A 19,570-nucleotide genomic window follows, 5' to 3' on the forward strand; every position below is an offset into this window, starting at 1 on the left:
TAACTATGACATCTTTCAACAAAAGAGACACAAAGCCTTTAAATGGTGCTGATTGTATAGTTATTACAAGGAAGAGGATGACTTCAGAACTCTTGAAAAGTACTTAAACGCTAAAAATGTCATATGCTGAGAGTAAAGGTGTCTTTCTGACAAGCAGACACTCACTGTATGAGACTGAATTCTTCGCTTTTGTCTTTGATGACTCCACCTTACTTCATGCACTTGCCTCTTTTGATAAATGTCTTGTGTCAAAACAGAAATACAATACATGTATGACACAAATCCCCTTCATGCACGGTCTCTGCAGCAATAGCTCAACTTCAAACAACTACAGGACAGAGTTTGAAAGATTTAAGAAGGTTATCGGACATTAAGGCCAATACCAGCTTGTTAAAAAATGATAACCCAAAAAAATCTAATTTCTGAAATATATTTCTTTATTTGAAACATGAAACATTTTGGACTTTTTTTTGGGAAGGGACAAATAAGGAAAGGTACAAGTCTTATAGCTTTATGGAGTGAAGACAATCTTATATCAGAGATATATACTGTAACTATAAACATCTGACCTGAGAGAAAGGCGACCTTCTCTTTGAGGATTGGAAGCACATCAATGGCCTTCATATCCTCATTGCGATGAAACCCTGAAACACAGAGAAAAAAAAAGGTCAGGAGGCAAACACTGAAACGGCAACTTACACCAATCTTAATGTTTTTTTGTATTCAATTTCACACCAATGTGGCCACCTGACGTGTGCTTGTCACTACTTGTTTTAACCAGTATGGCTTAATAAAAGCCACTCATACATACCCACTTCCTTTGATATGTTATATAGAGACAACAGTGTCACACAATAAGCACATTGACACACACACATAAAATATACCAGGACTATGTATCTGAATTTGCATGGTAACAGCAAATCATAATTGGGAATTATAGATCTTACTGATAGTCCTATGTTTATTTATCTTATCGTCTCTGATGCCAGCTGAACCTGAACTGGAAGAAGCATTTAAATCAATGTTTTCTCTTATTGGTGACACAGACTTTAATATCAAAAGCGATGCTTGTAAAAAGCCCAATAACTATCTATAAACTGCTTACTTTACCTTAAGACATACTGCACTATATTGGACCTCAGTAAACTCAGAACTTAAGAGAAAAGAAAAGAAAAGAAGGCTATTGATTTTTTTTAAAAAACATCAGGACTGAATAAACTTGATGCTAATGGATTTAAATTCCTAATAGATGTTTATTATCAAAATGAAGAAAAAAATATCAGAAATCCTCATTTTCATCAAAGCAGCTGGAAGGGCGTGTTAGTTTTTGTGTTTGATTGACAGCAGAGTGAAGGTGTTACACCGGAGTAAACACAAGCCAAAGTAAATAAACTTGTGCTGGAGTCAACCTGTCACGGGCACACAGCATGTTGTTAACAGTGATTTTGAAGAGTAAGAACCATGTCAGTATCTAACTGAACCAAAATGACATCTGCAGGTACGTTTACATGCTGTTTAATGTGCTGCAGCTGAGCAGCTAATTACTGATGAAAACAGCAGTGCACATTTCCCCAGTGAATGTTTGTTTTGTAGCCTGTTCAATTAGTGGAGGTGCAGTACAAGACTTGTGTTAATGTTTATATGTTGGAGTCTTTAGCAGGACAGATTTGATTGGCTGTATATGTATACATGTGTATGCTGTAAAAATTTTAAAAAAATAAACGCAACTTCATGTCAGTTTCCAGAACTAAAAGGGTGCTTCAGTCTGTTGTTGTCTTTGTTTCAACCTCATCTTTAGATCCACAAGGATTAGGCTAATGAGTAAGCTGACATACTGTATGAAAAAGCAACTGGCTATTTTTGCATGACATTTCTGTGCACGATGATGCAATGTAAATCTGCCATTTGCTTGTCTTTGCTTCACGTCTGTCTTCTGAAATTTAAGTTGATGGACAGTGAAAAACACGCAAACTGGACTGCGGCTGAAGAATTTTAAAAACGATGGTTGAAATTAAATGCTGTGAGTATTAAACCAATCTAAAATTTTCAGCGGCATCATTCCCAAGCCCTTTTACTTTTGTTTAAGTACTACCCCCCTGAGTGGGAATGTTTCTGACCTTCATTTAGACTCTGGGCCCTGTTATGGAAACACATTAAGTTCCTCCAAAATATCCCCTTTCCCTGGGGCTTTAAATACGGTACGTGTTTTCTTGCTGATGTGTTTATAAAAAAAATGTCAGAATGGGATGAATGTAATCTGGGGGGCAAAAACATGAAAATATGAGAAACATTTTTAAGCTCTGTTTTGGTAAACAGAGATTAGGGGTCATAAAGGGAAAGAAATACTGTAGAGGAAAGAGCAAAGAACTTTACATAAACACTGTTTTGCTTTGACAGTTATAATATAAACATTTAATCACACTGAGTAAGAATGGAAATTAGCTAATTAGATAGTGGCTAGACTGCTGAATCATGCATACACACACACACACACACACACACACACACACACACACACACACACACACACACACACACACACAAACCAAATGCCCTTAAACAAAAATCAGTCATGATTCAAAGCATTAATCTAAAGAAGGAGCTGGTGATTACTAGATGTTCAGTATTTTGCTTTTAACATTTCAGTATTATTCAGCCCACAGAGCTTGATACAAGCAGAGAGCAAAATAGTAAAATGAAGACATTTTTCCACATGAGTATCATTAAACCTGTGACTGACTCTTTCAGGTTGCAAATGGGTTACAACCCGAGGAGATGGAGTAAAAAAGTAGGGTAGAATGCAATGTAATGACAGAGATGGAACAACAGAAAGTCATATAAATGGACGGATAGACAGATGAAAAGATAAATGGATCAAAGGCAAGTGAAATGGATAGGGAACGGAGAAGCGCGGGCTGATAATGAATCATGTGAGACAGTGAAGAAAGGAATAAGGGGACAGATGAAAACTGCAGTGTATAGCAAGACGGCTAATAATACAGACAGAGGAGACTGCAGAAAGAGACAGCTAAGTAACTCCTACAGGTTCTGTAATATCAATTTCATCCACGGTCTGAGGGAGTTGGGAGCGGCAGTCAGGCCTGGATGACAGCACATTAGCTCACAGTGGGTGAAGTGGCCGGACTGGACACAACCTGACTCCAGCTAATGTCACAACCAGCTGAGATGAGAATGGACTGAGGTGGCAGTGATGGTTTTATTGACTTTCCACAGCTGGCAAGAGGAGAGCAAGAAGGATGCTGAGTAACTCAGTGAATCCCTCGCAATCCATACTTGTAGTTTTCCATCTCTGTTGCTGGCTGTCTCTTTATAACCTGCTGCACCTGTTTTCTCATCCAGCCCACCATCCCTCTCTATCTGTCTCTCACACACAGAGAACATGGTAAGAAGACTGAGCAAGCCCATAGCTTGAAAGATTTTAGAAACAAAGATGTGGACTCCAGCATGTGTGCATTGAACATTCAGGGCCCCTTCTACTTTGTGTGTTAGCACATGTGTGTGTGCTTCCTGTGAAGTGTGCCCAGACACATTCCTCACTGTGGTGGTTTATGTAAAACACTGGCACTGGCATATGGCCAACACTGACCTCTGGTATACTGCTACAGCCCTGTTAAAACTAGTTTGTCACCTTTTTGAACATCAGCGTCTGGCACAGAGCTGGACATACACGCACTTTGGGTTTATGTGGGAGGCTACAGGAAGCTAGAAACAGATGTTGCTGCCATACAAGTTACATATCTTTATGCTGTAACACTGGATTGTGGAGGTCAGGTTGGAATAATCCTGTTGCATGATGACAAATAAAAAAGAGCAGCAAAATTCACAACACTGCTGGTGAGGAGTACATTACTTCCACTGTAAACAGTAATATAGGTACAATGTTGCAAGTATATGCAATCGCACATCCCTTCCTAAAATTATCATGTTTATATGCAGCAATAACCCACACAATATCTCTTGGAAATAAAGTATTACCCTACACACAGTGATTCATGAAAACCCATCATCGCCTCTCGCTACACACACTAACACACCAGAACACACAGGCACACACGACAATCTCCTCTCTTCACTACACACAACCCCTCATTTACAAGTCTGCCGAGCATGAAATAAAGCTTTTCAATCACAGACTGCTTGTTCATAACACACTCATAATGAGAGCAATCCATTTTACTGGCAGCTTGCAGTCAGTGCCCTGTAAAGTCAGGCAAAATGCAGTGTTCGTCCAAGAAATAAGGGTTTTACCACAGGTTATTTCTTTTTAATTATTGTACATTCAATCTAGGATTCAAAGCAGGAAAATGAAGAGGAAACATAGCTCTCTGTGACAAATCTGTCCTTGCATGGTAACAGCAAACGCAAGGTGATGACTGTGGGAAGAGGAGATCAACTGCGCACATGACAGGTAGTTGATCATTTAGACATAAGCAATGCAGGAGTGTCGCATGTCATGACACACACGCACAGAAACACACATACAAGTGTGCATTTATGCTCTCTTTCTCTGTGCAGATTTAGTGATGGAGACACCTTGTGCATACATTCATCACAGGAACAATGACAGCACATCATGTGGCGTATTTTGTCCTCGTCCTGGCTTGACATCACATAATGCATGATATAAAATAATGCTCTTGCTTGTCAGCTATGCAACTCGAAGTGTAAGAGTAGAACCTTTTGTCAAAGTGGTAATTAACATTGTCACTGTGCTACATATCTAGGCAGTTTGTGATGTTCTTGAATGATTTGTCCCCCCTACTGTAGCTCTTTTCCATTTAATAAATATGCAATAAAGTGTGGCGAGCCGATAGAAAAAGGCTATAAAGTTAATGCATTTTTCTCTTCTCATCTTGCTAAGGGAATCACGCAAAAAAGAAAAGGACTTGAAGACAAACAGACTCTGGTTTTGTTTCCCACAAGTGTGCAAAAACGTAAGACCATTAGCTATCATTCATAGTTCTATCATGGACATCAAATATCCTGTAAAATTCTAACTATGGCTTGCCAGATTTGTACTAATGCAAACTTTGTCTGTGCAGTGAAGGCAGTGACTTGTCCAATTGTTCACTTTTATGCAGCTCAAAGGTCAGCCAACCGTTTTGGTTTTGCCTTTGCCGTGATATTCTAGTAAAACACAAGACCACAGAATAAAGATGTGAAGACACTAAATTGTAGCTTCCATTCAAATTAAAAACACAGAATGACATAGCCTACACATGGGACTGAATGGTTTCATGCTTGGTTTTAAATCATTTCCCAGACTGTGTATTCACAAAGCTCAATCACTGTGAGAATATTTCACATGCAGCTAGAGCAGTGAGTGTGCTGCCTTTCCACTCTTCTGCATGAATTTAGAAAGGAAACAGAGAGGCAGCTACTCAGATCCACTCTGCTCAAGCCTTCTTCTTGTCCCACCACAAGGATTGTTCCCTAAATCCTTAAATTCACATCACTGTGTAGCACAGGCAGTACATCAGTGCAGAAAGTGTGCCAATCCATTTCCTCTTGCCCTGGCTGGAAACACTCACATGCTGGTCTGAATACACTACTACAGAACAGACTGTGTTTGTGCCTTGCACCAAGTTCTTCACACCACAGACTGAAAACATCCTTCATCCTTTAGCATCCAAACTTGGTTAAAGACTTGTTTCTTGAGGGCTTTAATGAGATGCATGAGGAATGTACGTACTAAGTTTAGATCAGAACGGAAAAATCTTATAAACCCCTGACCGAGATTGCAACATGTCTGAATAGACACAATTTCTTTACCTACAAACCCCAACTCTTAAACCCAAAATGAAAACAACTGCATATTCATGCCGTCTTTCAACAGCTCGTCAGAACAGACGGCCTCGGTGCACTCACTGTGCCAATCCCTTTGCTTCCAATCCTTTCGACCACAGGCTAGACTGTACATGGTGCATCTGCACAGCCTGGCAAACCACATGATGCCAATCCTCTGGCTCATAACCTCATAACCTCAAACTCAGAGCAATTACAAGCGAGGCTGTATGTGTAATACAGCAGAAAATACCAGGCCTACTACATAATACTGCCGAAATACTACAGTACAATTCCTTGGTTGTAGCTGATAACACATATTCCTCCAGCCAGTGAGGATAACTGTGATGAGATCCAAAGATTCAGAGCAGTAGTCACTATGAAATGCATTTTATACGATTTTCACCCAGCAGCAATTTCATTCAGCAGTATTTTAGAGTACAGATACAACAAATACATTTTCATTATTTATTTGTAATCACAGCTGTATAAATGTGAGCTCTTGCAGAATTTATGCGAAGATTCAGAGTGCATGTGACTGTGATGGATTTCAGATGGCTCTTTCATATTCTGCTCTGGGTCAGAGCCCAATATGTGAACCTTACTATGATTCTGAGTGAAAGGAGACACCTGGGAGGCATTTATCACACTGCTCAGCTTGGTTTGGCTCAGTTGGGCCTAACTTGGACCAGCTCAGAATGTGGGGAGCTTTGAACAGCGCAGGACCAGAGGACGTAAAAGCAGATCATAGTCAATACTGAGTTAAGAGTTAGTTAGATAGAGTTAAAGTGTGTGTGCATTAGCCTGTGTATGTGTGCATGCACACATCTTTACAGGCATACATTCGTAACTTTGTGTTCTTACGCATGCCTGTGTGTGTGTGTGTGTGCCTGAGTTCTGACCTGTGTTTCACTGAACAGCAGCATGACTGGCACCATTTGCAAGGCTCTAAGAATAGTGCTCCTTTGGAGAAAGGGATGTGCCACTTTATCAGTTTTATGGGTAAAACTTTACAGAGCCCAGGCAGAAAGCAGGGCACAGTAGGCCGCAGTAGATCCACCAGGGAATTCACTCCAGCACAACACAAAATCGATACCTCACTCTGAGAAAAGTAACACCAGGGTATTCCAGGAAACTTCCAGCTCCAAATGTCTACCACTACTGACAGAGAGCCTACAATAACGTCAGCGAGCTCCTCTGTGTTGTGGTGCTGTTGAAGTTTTAATGTGTCAGCTCTTTGAGGCAGAGAAAAGTCACAAATGTCCAAATCACCAGGGAGTTTTAAACAAGCCAATACCAGCAGCTTGAGTTGCATTTAAAGATCAAACAAAACAATACTCGGCAGTCTAAAGCACTCAAACATACTAAACTGCATATTTTCACAGTTTAATGTTGATCTTAAATTGGGATTCTTTAGCTATCTCACCTATGACACTTAAATGACCACTTACGCTTTTAGGTCTGTAATCACAGCTTGTTTTTATCTACATAGAGTATCTACTGTCATTGTGTATCTGCCATAAGAAGATACTATGTTGTGTAGTTTTTCTGTAACCCCCTAGTGTGTACAGATAACCTGCTGTCATTGCCCTACATGTTGTTGTGGGCAATATGAGTGTTGAGCCTGGTCTATATGATGAGCTGTTACAAGCTGCTTGTCTGTCACGTCCCCTGTGTGACAACCCCGAGTAGAATAACAGCAAGCGCATGCTGCCCTGGTGCAACAGGGGGATGAGATAAACAACTTGGAGCTCCAGCTCTTTCTTGTTGTGCCTCTTGCTCCATTACTATATTTTTTTACCCTCTCTTCTACTCCCTTTCATTTATTTATTTTCCAAAGTGTTCGCTCTCAGACACAGTCTTCCTATCCCACTCCAACAAAGCCACTTCTAGCAGCCTCTATCCTACTCCAATTGTGTGACCTTCAGCTAGAGCTGGCAGGGGGCCTGGGGACTGTGGTGAGCTCAACTTTCATCGGGTTTCTCATATTGTTGTTACAGTGTGGCTTACAGTAAAAATAACACTTTGCTCCTACCGCAACCCCTCGACCTGGATATAACCCCTAAGCACAGCAAAAAAACAGTATGAATAAGTCATTACAAATGGGAAGGGTAGGAAACAAAAACTGATCTCATGGTGGAGCTCTGGAACTGTGTTAAATGTTCATGTAACTGTAACTGTGGCGCCGTCCGACAAAACAATGCTGTACCACTACTGAAGAACTGTTATTATAGGTTTCTTCCTGCAATTTGTTCAAACTAAGCAGAGTATATGGACTGTATAAAATACTTTTCATAGGTTAAAAGGATTGGTCCTAATTTTGTTAAGCTACTGGTTTTTACATTAATTAATTATTATTATTATTATTATTATTATTATTGCCAGCGCTCCCATGCACCAAAATGCAACACAAAACAGAAAAGGAGCACACTTTTTAACATTTAAGAAACCAGAAATAATGAATATTTGGGATTATTTTAAAATTCATCAACCAAGATAACCAATCAATCAATCAATCAATAATTTCAGCACTAGCTGATCACTTGATCACTTCTCCAGGTCTTGCTCAAACTAAAATGTGAGCATTGGATACATGATGATGTAGGCAACGACTACTTTTACTGTAAGAGCACCATTAGTGTTTTTATTTTAAAGGTTTCAGCACATCACCACCAAGATTTCCATACTTTTACAAGCCAGGTTGCCTAATGAAATGTTGGCATCATATGTTGCTGAAAACTAAAGACATGTAACATGTGCATATGTTATTTCTGTCATATCAAAATTTCTACAATATATGACATATCACATTCAGATTACATTAATATAAGCTGACTTGCAAGTCAGATGATGATGCATTTGTTAATGCAAAGCAATGGATTTTTTTTGTTTCAAACCAGAGACCACTGCTTCAGATGGCATTTCTGTATTTGTATGTGGCTGAACTGCTGTACATTTTTGGACATATTTGGGTTTTGTTAGTAGAGACAAAACCAAATGTATATGATGAGACGTCAGGAACAGATGATATCGAGCATGACACAACAAAACTCTTAAGTGAAACCTACATATACAATGCTATATAATATAACTACTGTGCTGACATCTGTGCACACAAGTCTGCAGAGCTACACATAACACCACATACATTTCTGAATGAACACTTTGAGTGCTGCGACTTGTGTGTGTAGTAAAAGCACTAACAGTGATATAATTTAGAAGATGAAGAGAACACACAAAAACACATACAACCTGGAGACGACCAAGCGCATGTCGCACAAATAAGAAAATGCATAGTGTGTAGCTGCTTCATTTGTAATCTGTTTAAGGTTGTAATAAACCTTGACAAAATCTAAGTACTGTATGTGTTCTTAATCTGGTGCTACAGCTGTTTCTCTATTCCTTTCACACCTCAGTGAGCATGGATAACAACCTCACCTCCGTGTACAATTTACAAATCTCCTCTATTCCCTTTTTCGCCTTTGTTTCTCATCTCTAATGGGACATTCTACCACCCTGTCTGTCTATGTATTCTCCCCTCCCTCCGTTGAATCTATTGACTTCTGACATACTTAGTGTTCCCCTAGGCCTCACTATTGGCAACCTTCTGTGTCACTTGCCCATACTTAATGCTCTTGTTTTTTTTTTAGTTTTGTGTCCACACACTACAATTCTGCTTGATTTAAAAGGATGAGAACATGGAGTCAATGCTACACCAGCGGCACAAGTGACAGGAACAAGGCCTTTTTGGCACATTACTGTCAGGAACCGAGGCTTGAAGCAGCAGCCCTTTGATCAGAAGCACTTGTCTTGTCATTATCAACTCTATTTAATATCTACCTAGCCTTTAAAAAGAAGGACTGTAGTAACAATGCCTCCAAGGGTCCATAAAAGATGGTGCAGCTACGGTGTCTGTATAATAGGTTTAGAGTCTGCAACAGAGAGTCTGCAACAAAATCTGATTGGTCATCTAATGGATGACATGTTTACATTTCCCGGAGCAGTGACAGTCAGGACACTATGAAAGTAATGTGCTTTGATACTAGCTTTTAAAGGGCCTGACAAAGACTTTTTGTATTGATCTAACTATCGAAGTGAAAGGTCCTGTATAAGGACAAAAGGGTTACCTGACCCAAGTGAAAAGACCGATCAATTAATTGCACAGTAATAGTCACAAGTAATAACTTGGGCTGATGACACACTAGTTTTGTCCCAGGTCGTGTTTCAAATTAACCTTAGCCAGAAGCCGTTTCCTGAGCTTTATCTTGATCCTTTGTCATGATCTCATTCTACAATGCTCTCCTCATGACAAATAGCACTATTTCTCCTGATCACCTCACAGCAGTCATCTCTCAGACATCCCTGTAGGCTCCTCATCTTGGCAACTAAGCAAGTTTATTAAGAGTGGTAGTCAGGTTGTATTGTCTTTTAGCTACCAAGTATTTGGTTGTGTTCGATTCGATTTACCAATTCTTCTCAGCACTGACAGCTATGCCATTGTTAAAATCAAATCTGGATTTGTAATTTTACATTTTCTAATTGTATTCAGTTATACAGCAACACTCAAGCAACTTTTCTTCTCTCTATATCCAATTGCAACTTTTGTGTCTGTGCAACACAATACAAGCTGAGCACAATGACCCATAAACTGAACTGAAGAGAGGACTGCTTAAGCATGAGTGGTGGCCTTTTATTATCCTCTTCACTTCACAAATGTCCCAGAATTATGTCAAACATTTGACACACACACAAACACAGTAAATTAGCTCTATGTGTCACTATTTAGGTGGACTGATCGTTACATTAATTTACCTCGCATCAGATTTAATTCAGAAAAATGTGTGACCCTTTTGTATCTATGTAACACTTATCATTATCAAACATAATATGACAAAAATTGTTCTGAAAAATTTCAATGTCATAGAGCAACAAAGTCACAGTTCAGCCTCAGCAACACAAAAAACATTACCAGGATTTTGAATAACTACACACATAACTTGCCACAAAGTCAAATGAAAACCTTAATCTCACACACTGACACAGCCTCACTGAAAACTGAACATTATGTGCTATTATATTATATGTACTATATACTACACACCTGTTTTATTTACTGTTTGCATTGTGTTGTGATAGGGGAATTCCTTCTAGGGAATTGCAATAATGCAGCTGCATTGCACAAGATGACTTTCTTGTAACAATGTGCATTTGTTTTTCATTCTACTTTGTGTCCAGGACACAACAAGAGCATAAGCAGAGGGTTAGTTACAGCTCATTATTTACTCCTCCGAGGCTATAGATATACTAAATGTCACAGAGTCTGTTGGCCCTTGGATTACTGATTAGCTGCCAAATAGATCACAGATGAAAACAGTAAATCCATCACTATAATAAAGGGAGTTTTTTTTGTTTTACAAATGCATAAAAATGTTTAGATGCTTAACAAATAACAGTCATTCAGCAACTTCTTATAACGCAAAACTGCAGTTGAGTTTAGAAAGCTGCAGGCTGTGATTTAGTCCTTTTTATAAGTGGGAGGAATTCCCTCCTCTCTCCCTAAACTCTACAGTGAAGAGAGCGGCGATTTTTCTAATTTGCATTATAAAGACTCTTTTTAAATCACTTTCACATGCCTAGTTTGAAACAGAACACAGTAATTTGTGAAGATACTACAATATTTTAATTCAAAACATCTGCGTTTATTACTTAAGTTCCTACTTTGCCAAGACCGCCTGGTTCACATCATTTAAAAAACATAAAACAATGCAACACATGAATAATATCTAAGGTATCTGCATAAACAACATATAATAATAGGTAATGAGGTTCTACATCATCAATATCAAATTATCTTTAAAGATTTAAAGGCATTTTCTTAAAGAGCCCTTAAACAAGTGTAGGTTAATCTTTCATTTTTTTACTGCACACAATCTAGTTGTTCAGTTAATGTGATGCTGTCTTAATACTTTGATATCCATTAAAACAAACAAGAACATGAGAGAATACATTTATGACAGAGAATACTACCTGAGAGTCTGATCAGGGTTTTCCCAGCCTGGGCGTACTGCCAGCTGTGGTTATCCAGCACTGCCATCATAAACCAAAACCAGCTCTGAGCCGTCCCGATCAATCTAGGCTTACACTTGACCCTACACAGGTCTACAGCAGTTATCACCCTACCAGCTTCCAAACCAAACCATTGTTGTATGGCGTGAAGGCAACTGAACAACCGCCTCGCCATATACTGGCCAACGCCCTGCCACCCACTGAGCCACAGAAAGCCAAAGGCACTGCCAGCTCCTCTTTGCCTTCACCAACTGGCTTTTTTTGGGGCCGTTTCCCCCCATGTCACTAACCCCTCCCCAAAACAAGATTTAGTGACAAGTGCTGCTTTGCATTAAACAGTTTCTCCCCTGTGTGGCTGGCTAGCTACTCACAGGGAAAAAAAAGTTAAGCCAGCCAAACAGTTGTCGCTGGTGGATTTGCGGGTGAAATAGGCTTTAATAATGATTGGTTGTAATCTTCTCTCTGACTAATACTCAGACTCTGTTGGTGACTGTGAGCTTTTGCACAGGAGCACTTAAGGACCCTTAATGTAAATAATGTCTTCCTTATCATCAAGTGTATCTGTCAAGAGTATAGTGATGATTTATGTAACTCATGACACACGCACAGAAAAAACAATCAGTTCTCAGGCAAATTCATCTTGTTTTCTTTAAAAAAGCAACAAAAAATGTGTTCGGTCAATTTCAACAAGTCCTGAATCATTAGTCCTGAGATACAATATTTTAGGAACTGTTTTTAGAAAAGCTGATACCACATGATATATCTATTGATGCCATCTGATTAATAATCAGATCATTCATTTCTCAGTTAAATTTATATTCATTCATTTCTCTGTTAAGTTTATATTTAAACCTTTATGCCATCTTCACATCAGTAAACAGTCAATCTTCATCTGTGCATAAAGTCATTGAGACCAAATTATGTAAGTAATTAATTTGATGCAAATACCAAGGCATATCACCTTTCATAAAACAGTGGCTTGATTGGGAGCCAGAAATCTTTTGAACCGAGGAAATGAAACAAAGACTTTATTCACTGTTTACTCCTAGAGAGAAATTAAGTTTCTTTGTAGCGTCTCAAATGAAAGAGTCAAGAAGGGAGATTACCATTGTTTTTCCAAATTGTGAAGAAAGCTCGGATAAACTATAAAAATGGGTTTTACGAGACATGGAGCTCAAAAAGCAAGGCCAAAATAAGTCACAATCCAGCAACTAAGACTTCAGTGACTAACAAGCATCAACGCTCAAGCTGCAGCAAATTAATCATCTTGATATGAAAATGTTGGCACAATGGGCAGGCTGCAATACATTATATAAAGGCATTTAACACAGCAATCTAATCAAAAAATTGTCAAACAAACAGACACTTATGTTCCTATTTTTATTTACTATCCCTCTCAACAGAAGTTTCTCAGATCACATACCAGTTTTGTTAGGTGTCTGACATGGTTCCACAGTCAGCCGACCCCTTCTTTCCCTGAAAAAACCAATGTAGAACCGCAACAACATGGCCAGACTAGCCATGTTCTGTTTCACGGATAATAATCCAAAGTGTACTGACGTGACACAAAGGAGCTTCCAAAACAGCGATCCAACTGTAACTCAATCTCCAAGACTGCAGTGTAAAACACGTTTCCTGGTTTTAGAGAATGGTTTAAATAGTTATTATTCAAGCAAAAAGAGAGCTAACTGTGTTACATCTATGGTGTTCATGTATTGTGTGTGTGAGAGCTGATAGCCTTCTCTTGTCTCTGGGAGTTCAAAGTATGGTCTGTCCTGTTGTATGTGTATGCAAGCGGGGCAGGTCACATATCTGAATGATCCCGTTGGAATAAATAACTGGGAGGGATTGTCACCTCTGAGAATGAGCGTATGGGTCAGCTTTGACAGAGATATAAAAACAGATGATTGAGTGTGTAGAAGGTCAGGCCTTTGAAGCAGCAGATGCCTTGTTAGTTTGTTGTGCAATGGCAAAACATATAACGTGTTATAATAACCTTTAAAAAATAGAATAGATAGCCTCACCAATTCTAAAAATATGAAAATGAAAAAGAAAAATCTGAGAAAATCAAGATAACAAGTTTGGATTGGAACTAAACTTTGATGCAACGTGTAAAATATGACCAGAATTCAAAATCAACTCGACACCAGAGTAACAAACAAATTGATCACGATACACTTTGTTCTAGCTATCTTTGGCCATACCCTTGCAGCAACAGAGCCTCCCAATCATGAGGCTGGACACTACAGTGAACATAGCCTTCATGTCTGGAAAAGGGTAAGTTCAACAACAGGGGATGTGGTACAGAGGTGATTTACAGCAGCTCTGACCAGTAGTATGACTATGAGGATGGGAAGAGACAGCACAGAGTCTAACCAGCGGAGAAGCAAGCGAGAGTCAGGTGAAAACACAGTATAGAGCCAGAATATTTTCCCATCTACCTGGAAAATTCAGGATTTATTTAAGTCAAATCAGAGGTGATTGTGGAGAGACAAACCAAAACAGCTTTAGTGAGTTTTATCTCATCCATGTTGAATTCATTGTGTTTTATGATGAATTCATACCGCAATTCTGCTAATCTCAGTTGAGGAAAAGAAAAAAAAAAACTTGAATTCAGAAAATGTGAGCTGTATTTTCTCTTAAATAAGGAGAACAGGCATAAAAATATTTCCTTTCTTGACATTTTGTGGGTTTATTTTGTTGTTATATACTTTACTTTTATACTTTTATAACTTGCCACTCTTTTGCATTCCCTTGCTGAAACTAAGGGGTCTGTCAGACTGTCGGCCCTTGACTTACAAAGTGGTATTTTGAGCTGGCACTGAACTGCTGTTTCTTCATATTCTGTCAATAATGGTTTTTTAAAATGTATGTTTTTACGTTTATGCTAGGGGGGCATTACTCTCTGAGCCCCACTTACCCCACTTATTTGTTTTTCCATTGTCATTTATTCCCTACTATATACTTCATTTTGGAGTTTCCAACTCTCCTCATTACAGCCTGTATCTGTGACCTCCTTACACTGACTCACTGTTGCATGTTGCACTGTTACTGTAGTAAAGACAGAGAGACAGAGAGAGGGAGAACAAGAGCAGCATGGCCACAAGAGAAGTCATGAGTGTGAGAGGGATGGACACTATAAAGAAAGCATAAAAGCTCTTTTCAGCTTTGAGCGTCCATGTGCATCTGTCTGCTTGTAAGCCCACAACAGTATACAGTACAAACTCACTGGGCAGCCAGCTGAGTCACATCAACACATCAAGAGAGGAGGACTCTTTGTACGGCTCAGGGAACACCATTCATCAGTTTCCTCTATCCAAACCGAGCCCCGATTGTTCCGCTGCACAACAAAACCAAGCCAATAAACCACAGTGCACCAAATAACACTTGACAGGCAGGGTGCAGAAGAGAGAGAGGAAAAGAGAGCGTGCTTCTGTGGTCCACTGTGTTACTGCCTCAGAAGAAAAAAGGACAGAGAAGGAAAGAGACAGTGCTGGACACAACATCATATCAGCTGTCCTTCATTTATTTTAGACAGTTGCGGTCCAGAGCAGATGGGACTTCAACTGATGATGTCAGACAGTATATAGACCGGAAAGTAAAAAGAGCTGGGGTGTCATGGAGTCAAGGCAAGGTGCTCTATCACAAGTCATCCACATTTTATAAATATTATAAACATCACACATTCATTAAACTTACAGATGCATCTTATGTGGAAAGCAGCAATATAAATTTAATCACACTTAATCACAGTCATACTAGCTGCTTTTACTCATAAAAATGTAGATGGTAAAAACACGCATTGATTCAGATTTATTTGTCCAAAAGTACCAAATTCACTTCAAACATGTGCAACATTTGAAAGAAAGAGAACAAGAGAAAAGCCTCACAATAACATCTCAAAATCCAAGGCACTCAACTTTGCATGTGAACAGCTATCCAAAAAGTATCTCTCTGAATGGGACAAATCATAAAGGACTGCACACCATTTCAGAGCAGAAGTTTCAGGTTGGCCAAATCATGACCTCAGCTGACAGCAGCACCAACAGAACAACAGCTGAGCTCTGATAATATAATTATTTACTCCTACAAACCTCAGGGACAAAACCATAAAATTAACACATGATTAACTTATAAAGCAGCCATTTACAGAAATGCTTGTACGAAGATAAACTAGCTACCAGCATGGTCTGTAAAAGACATATTTGCTAAAAAAAAACAAAAAACAGAAAAACATAAATAAAAGAAATGCTAGAAGACACAAGTGTCTTTTTTCCTGTCAGCAGGCCTTTAAAATAAAAAGGAAAAGGAAAAAACAAACCTGAAATACACTTGCAAACTCATTCAGAACTGGAAAGTCGTGCTTGTCACAGTCAGACTCGCTAGAATTTCTTTTTTTATAAACAGTATCTTTAATGAATGCCTTTAACAGAGTGTTTGATGATAAACAGGAAATCCAACTCAGTGGCTTCTGTCTAAACAGATCCAGCATACACACCAAAACTGTTATAACTACAAGCCCAATTGTCTTTACTTTGAATGTGTGTGTCAGTGTGCATCGGCGGGGCTTACAGCTTGCTAAAAGCAGGATAGTTCCTGTTTACAAGCTCTCCAGAGCCAGTTCCCGGAGGAAGACACACACACACACGCACGCACGCACGCACACACACACACACACACACACACACACACACCCCTTTGGTAGTTTTGTACATTGTTTTATTACGTGAGTGTCCAGAGAGAATTTGTGTGGATTGTTCTTACATATGCATCATTTTCTCCTCTCCTGTCATCCTCTGTTACTATCCAGCTCTCTTCCTCCATCTACTTCCTGTTATCCTCTTCCCTCTCTCCGTCATTGTCATATTCTCCTCATTCATGTCTTTACCTCATCTGCTCTACTCTGATTCTTACCAGTCACTCCTCTCTGTCTCTGGTCATTCCCAATACTCTCCCTCCCTGCCTGCCTCCCTGTCACTCCATTCCTCTGTGAATAGATTTTCACTAGACTTGTCCTCAACAAAGACCAGACAGTGTCCTGTTGAGTACACACACACAGCAGACAGAGAACTATAGGCTATGGCTCCGTAGCCAGGAGGCAGCAAGTGGATCCCATGGCTATCCACTGTTATTACAGCCCTGAAAACAACTGGCTTATGCAAACAGGGAGCCACGGGACTATCAGATGGAATATCTGACTTACATGCATGGATACACACATGCCTACATAAACACCCTGATAGAGTGGCCAGTGGTGGTTACATGTTTGCCCTCTGCTCTGACCATGATGACACTGAAACCTTACATGCTCTGGAAAAGTGCCTGGAATTGCATTGTGCACAAAATTATGTTTTGCAGAGCCAAAATAACAATATAATGAAGTAAATAAGCTGTGCTTAGTGGTGGGAGTATGTTTGCAACTTGCCACTTGATTTACAACAGTGTTTCTACAGAGAAATATTTCACACCAATTTAAACTGTTGAGCAGTTCCAAATCTAATCTCATCTAGTTATTTTCATAATTTGTTGAGGCTCCCAAGTGTCTCAGTTTCTAACCATCCTCCAAGAGGAAAGAAGGGGGGCTTAGGGCAGAGAGAGAGTAGGAAACAGATAGAGGTGAGAAGAGTGAGAAGTAAGGACATGAATAGAGAAAAGGAAGGACTAAACATAACTTTAGACTGGTTTGTGTCTGCTCCCAATTTAGGATGCTCCCTTCAGGCCATTTAATTGTAGGTCTTTTTTATGACTTCAAGGCCTGAAATTCAAGCAAACAACACAGAACCACATGGACTCCACCCAGAGTGCATATACATAGGCTATACTATACACAGTCATACTATACTCCACTCGACTTGTCTGCAGGATTTTTCAAAGGGAAATACAAATACATTGGACACCTACTATATGTACTGTAAATAAAATGCAAATGCATTAAATACAGCACTAAGTGACTATTATTATGAGGAGAGAGAAGGAGAGAGAGAGATGAGAGATGGAGGGACCTATGTAAGAATTCCCTGCACCCTTTGTCTCACACAGTAGGGGTCACTAAATAGTCTCATCAGTAAATAAGTTGTTCATGACCAGATTAAATCATACACTGTAAAATAAAAAAAAATTAAAAAAAGGCATATGCATGTAAAAAAAAAAAAAAAATTAAAAAAAAAAAATCGATATACTTCTAGATGAACATTTTGCAATGTGACTCCTTTAAAAGTACCAAATATGCTCCCAAATATAGTACTCCCAGTCCATGTATCACTAAAAGTTTACCACCATGACCCAATACAAAACATAACAATAGCAGTTGAGAATATAAAGTCTGATATCTGCATTAGCTGCTTTCTGGACATTAGTCAAAAATATAATCTGCCCTCCTCATTTAAAACCACAAATGTATTTCTCACTCATAAATTAAACTCTGTCAACTGTATCCAGTTCAGCAAATGAAGCTGAGAGCTCTGACAACTCATTAATCTGTCACATAAACTTGCACCAATAGTCAAGACAAACAATTGAGAGGGAACAATAAAGGGGGAGAAAATCATCTGATTATGTGGCTTACCATTATAACCATTATCAATAGTGCATCAGCTTTGAACATCAGGCATTTTAATGACCAGTTACTTAAATCCCTCATGCCGAATAGAAGAACAAGAGACAAGATACAGGAATCCAAATGAAGGAAGCATACCAGCATTCTTGACCCTTATATCCCCATCATCCAGCGGTAGATGAATCCATATTGACGGGCTGCTTAAATATTAAACGCTTATGGGTCACTGCACTTCGTTTCATGGCCATTAAGCTCATCCGTTTCTGTCCGCACAAGGTAAATGTTCAGGGTACCAATGGGATCGAAAGAGAAATCTGGAAATCTATTGTTGTAGAATATGCTGCTGAAAACAATGTTGGCACTTTGTCATAAGCAGTGATATGGGATTCTGATTTACTTCATCTAAAACAACAACACATTTAGTTCATAGTAACATGGCATCACTCAGAGCATCAGCTGTTACTCTTATTGGGTATGTACTGCAGACCATAATGGATAAATTTAGTCATGCCTTGAAAAAATAACAAGTAAATTTGTTTCCACCACCTGGTGACACAAGTCCAGCCAGAAATACATAACACCAAATATTCTCTCTCTGAAATAGCATTTTCTTCTTCTCTTCAAAAACAGACTACAGTATCAGAAACACAGCAAAAGCACACTTTTTTACAATAAGTTGTATATTTTCCTTTATCCTGGATTTAATAGTCCCCATGTGACTACAATTCACGAGCCAAAGCGAATGTCATGCTATTAGTGGCACTATTTCAGCTTCAGCACTCAAATTAACAACGAATTAATCGATCAAGGACAAAATGAACAAGCCAATTACTTATTCAGTCTAAGGGTAAAAAGGGCAGGTAATAAAGTGTCGGAGAGAGAAGTTTAGGATCAAGAGGTGGGGAGTTTATTTCTTCGAATAGAGGGGTCATATAAAAATTCTGTTATTTTAATGAATTATCTCAACTTCCATAACATGTTATAACATTATGCAGAAAACCAGCATGTGATTAATACATATTCTTAAACTATCAAACTGCTTTTTATATTACTGCTCATTCATACAAGAGAAACATGACATAATTACTTCAACCAATTCAATGCTGTCCAGAAGATTACATCAACATAAATTTCACTAAT

The 19,570-nt window shown here is 39.0% G+C and overlaps 1 protein-coding gene across 2 annotated transcripts in view; it reads right to left on the minus strand.

Annotated features, from left to right (window-relative positions):
* The window catches only part of triob (trio Rho guanine nucleotide exchange factor b), a 105,496-nt gene that overhangs the window by 65,520 nt on the left and 20,406 nt on the right, over positions 1–19,570 (minus strand). For both annotated transcript variants that reach the window (XM_037075717.1, XM_037075718.1), the window contains exon 3: positions 570–644. In XM_037075717.1, the coding sequence (XP_036931612.1) occupies positions 570–644 (75 nt within the window). The remainder of the gene's footprint in view (positions 1–569; positions 645–19,570) is intronic.

This window comes from Acanthopagrus latus, chromosome 17 (genome assembly GCF_904848185.1).
Source record: "Acanthopagrus latus isolate v.2019 chromosome 17, fAcaLat1.1, whole genome shotgun sequence".
NCBI classification, from domain to species: Eukaryota; Metazoa; Chordata; class Actinopteri; order Spariformes; family Sparidae; genus Acanthopagrus; species Acanthopagrus latus.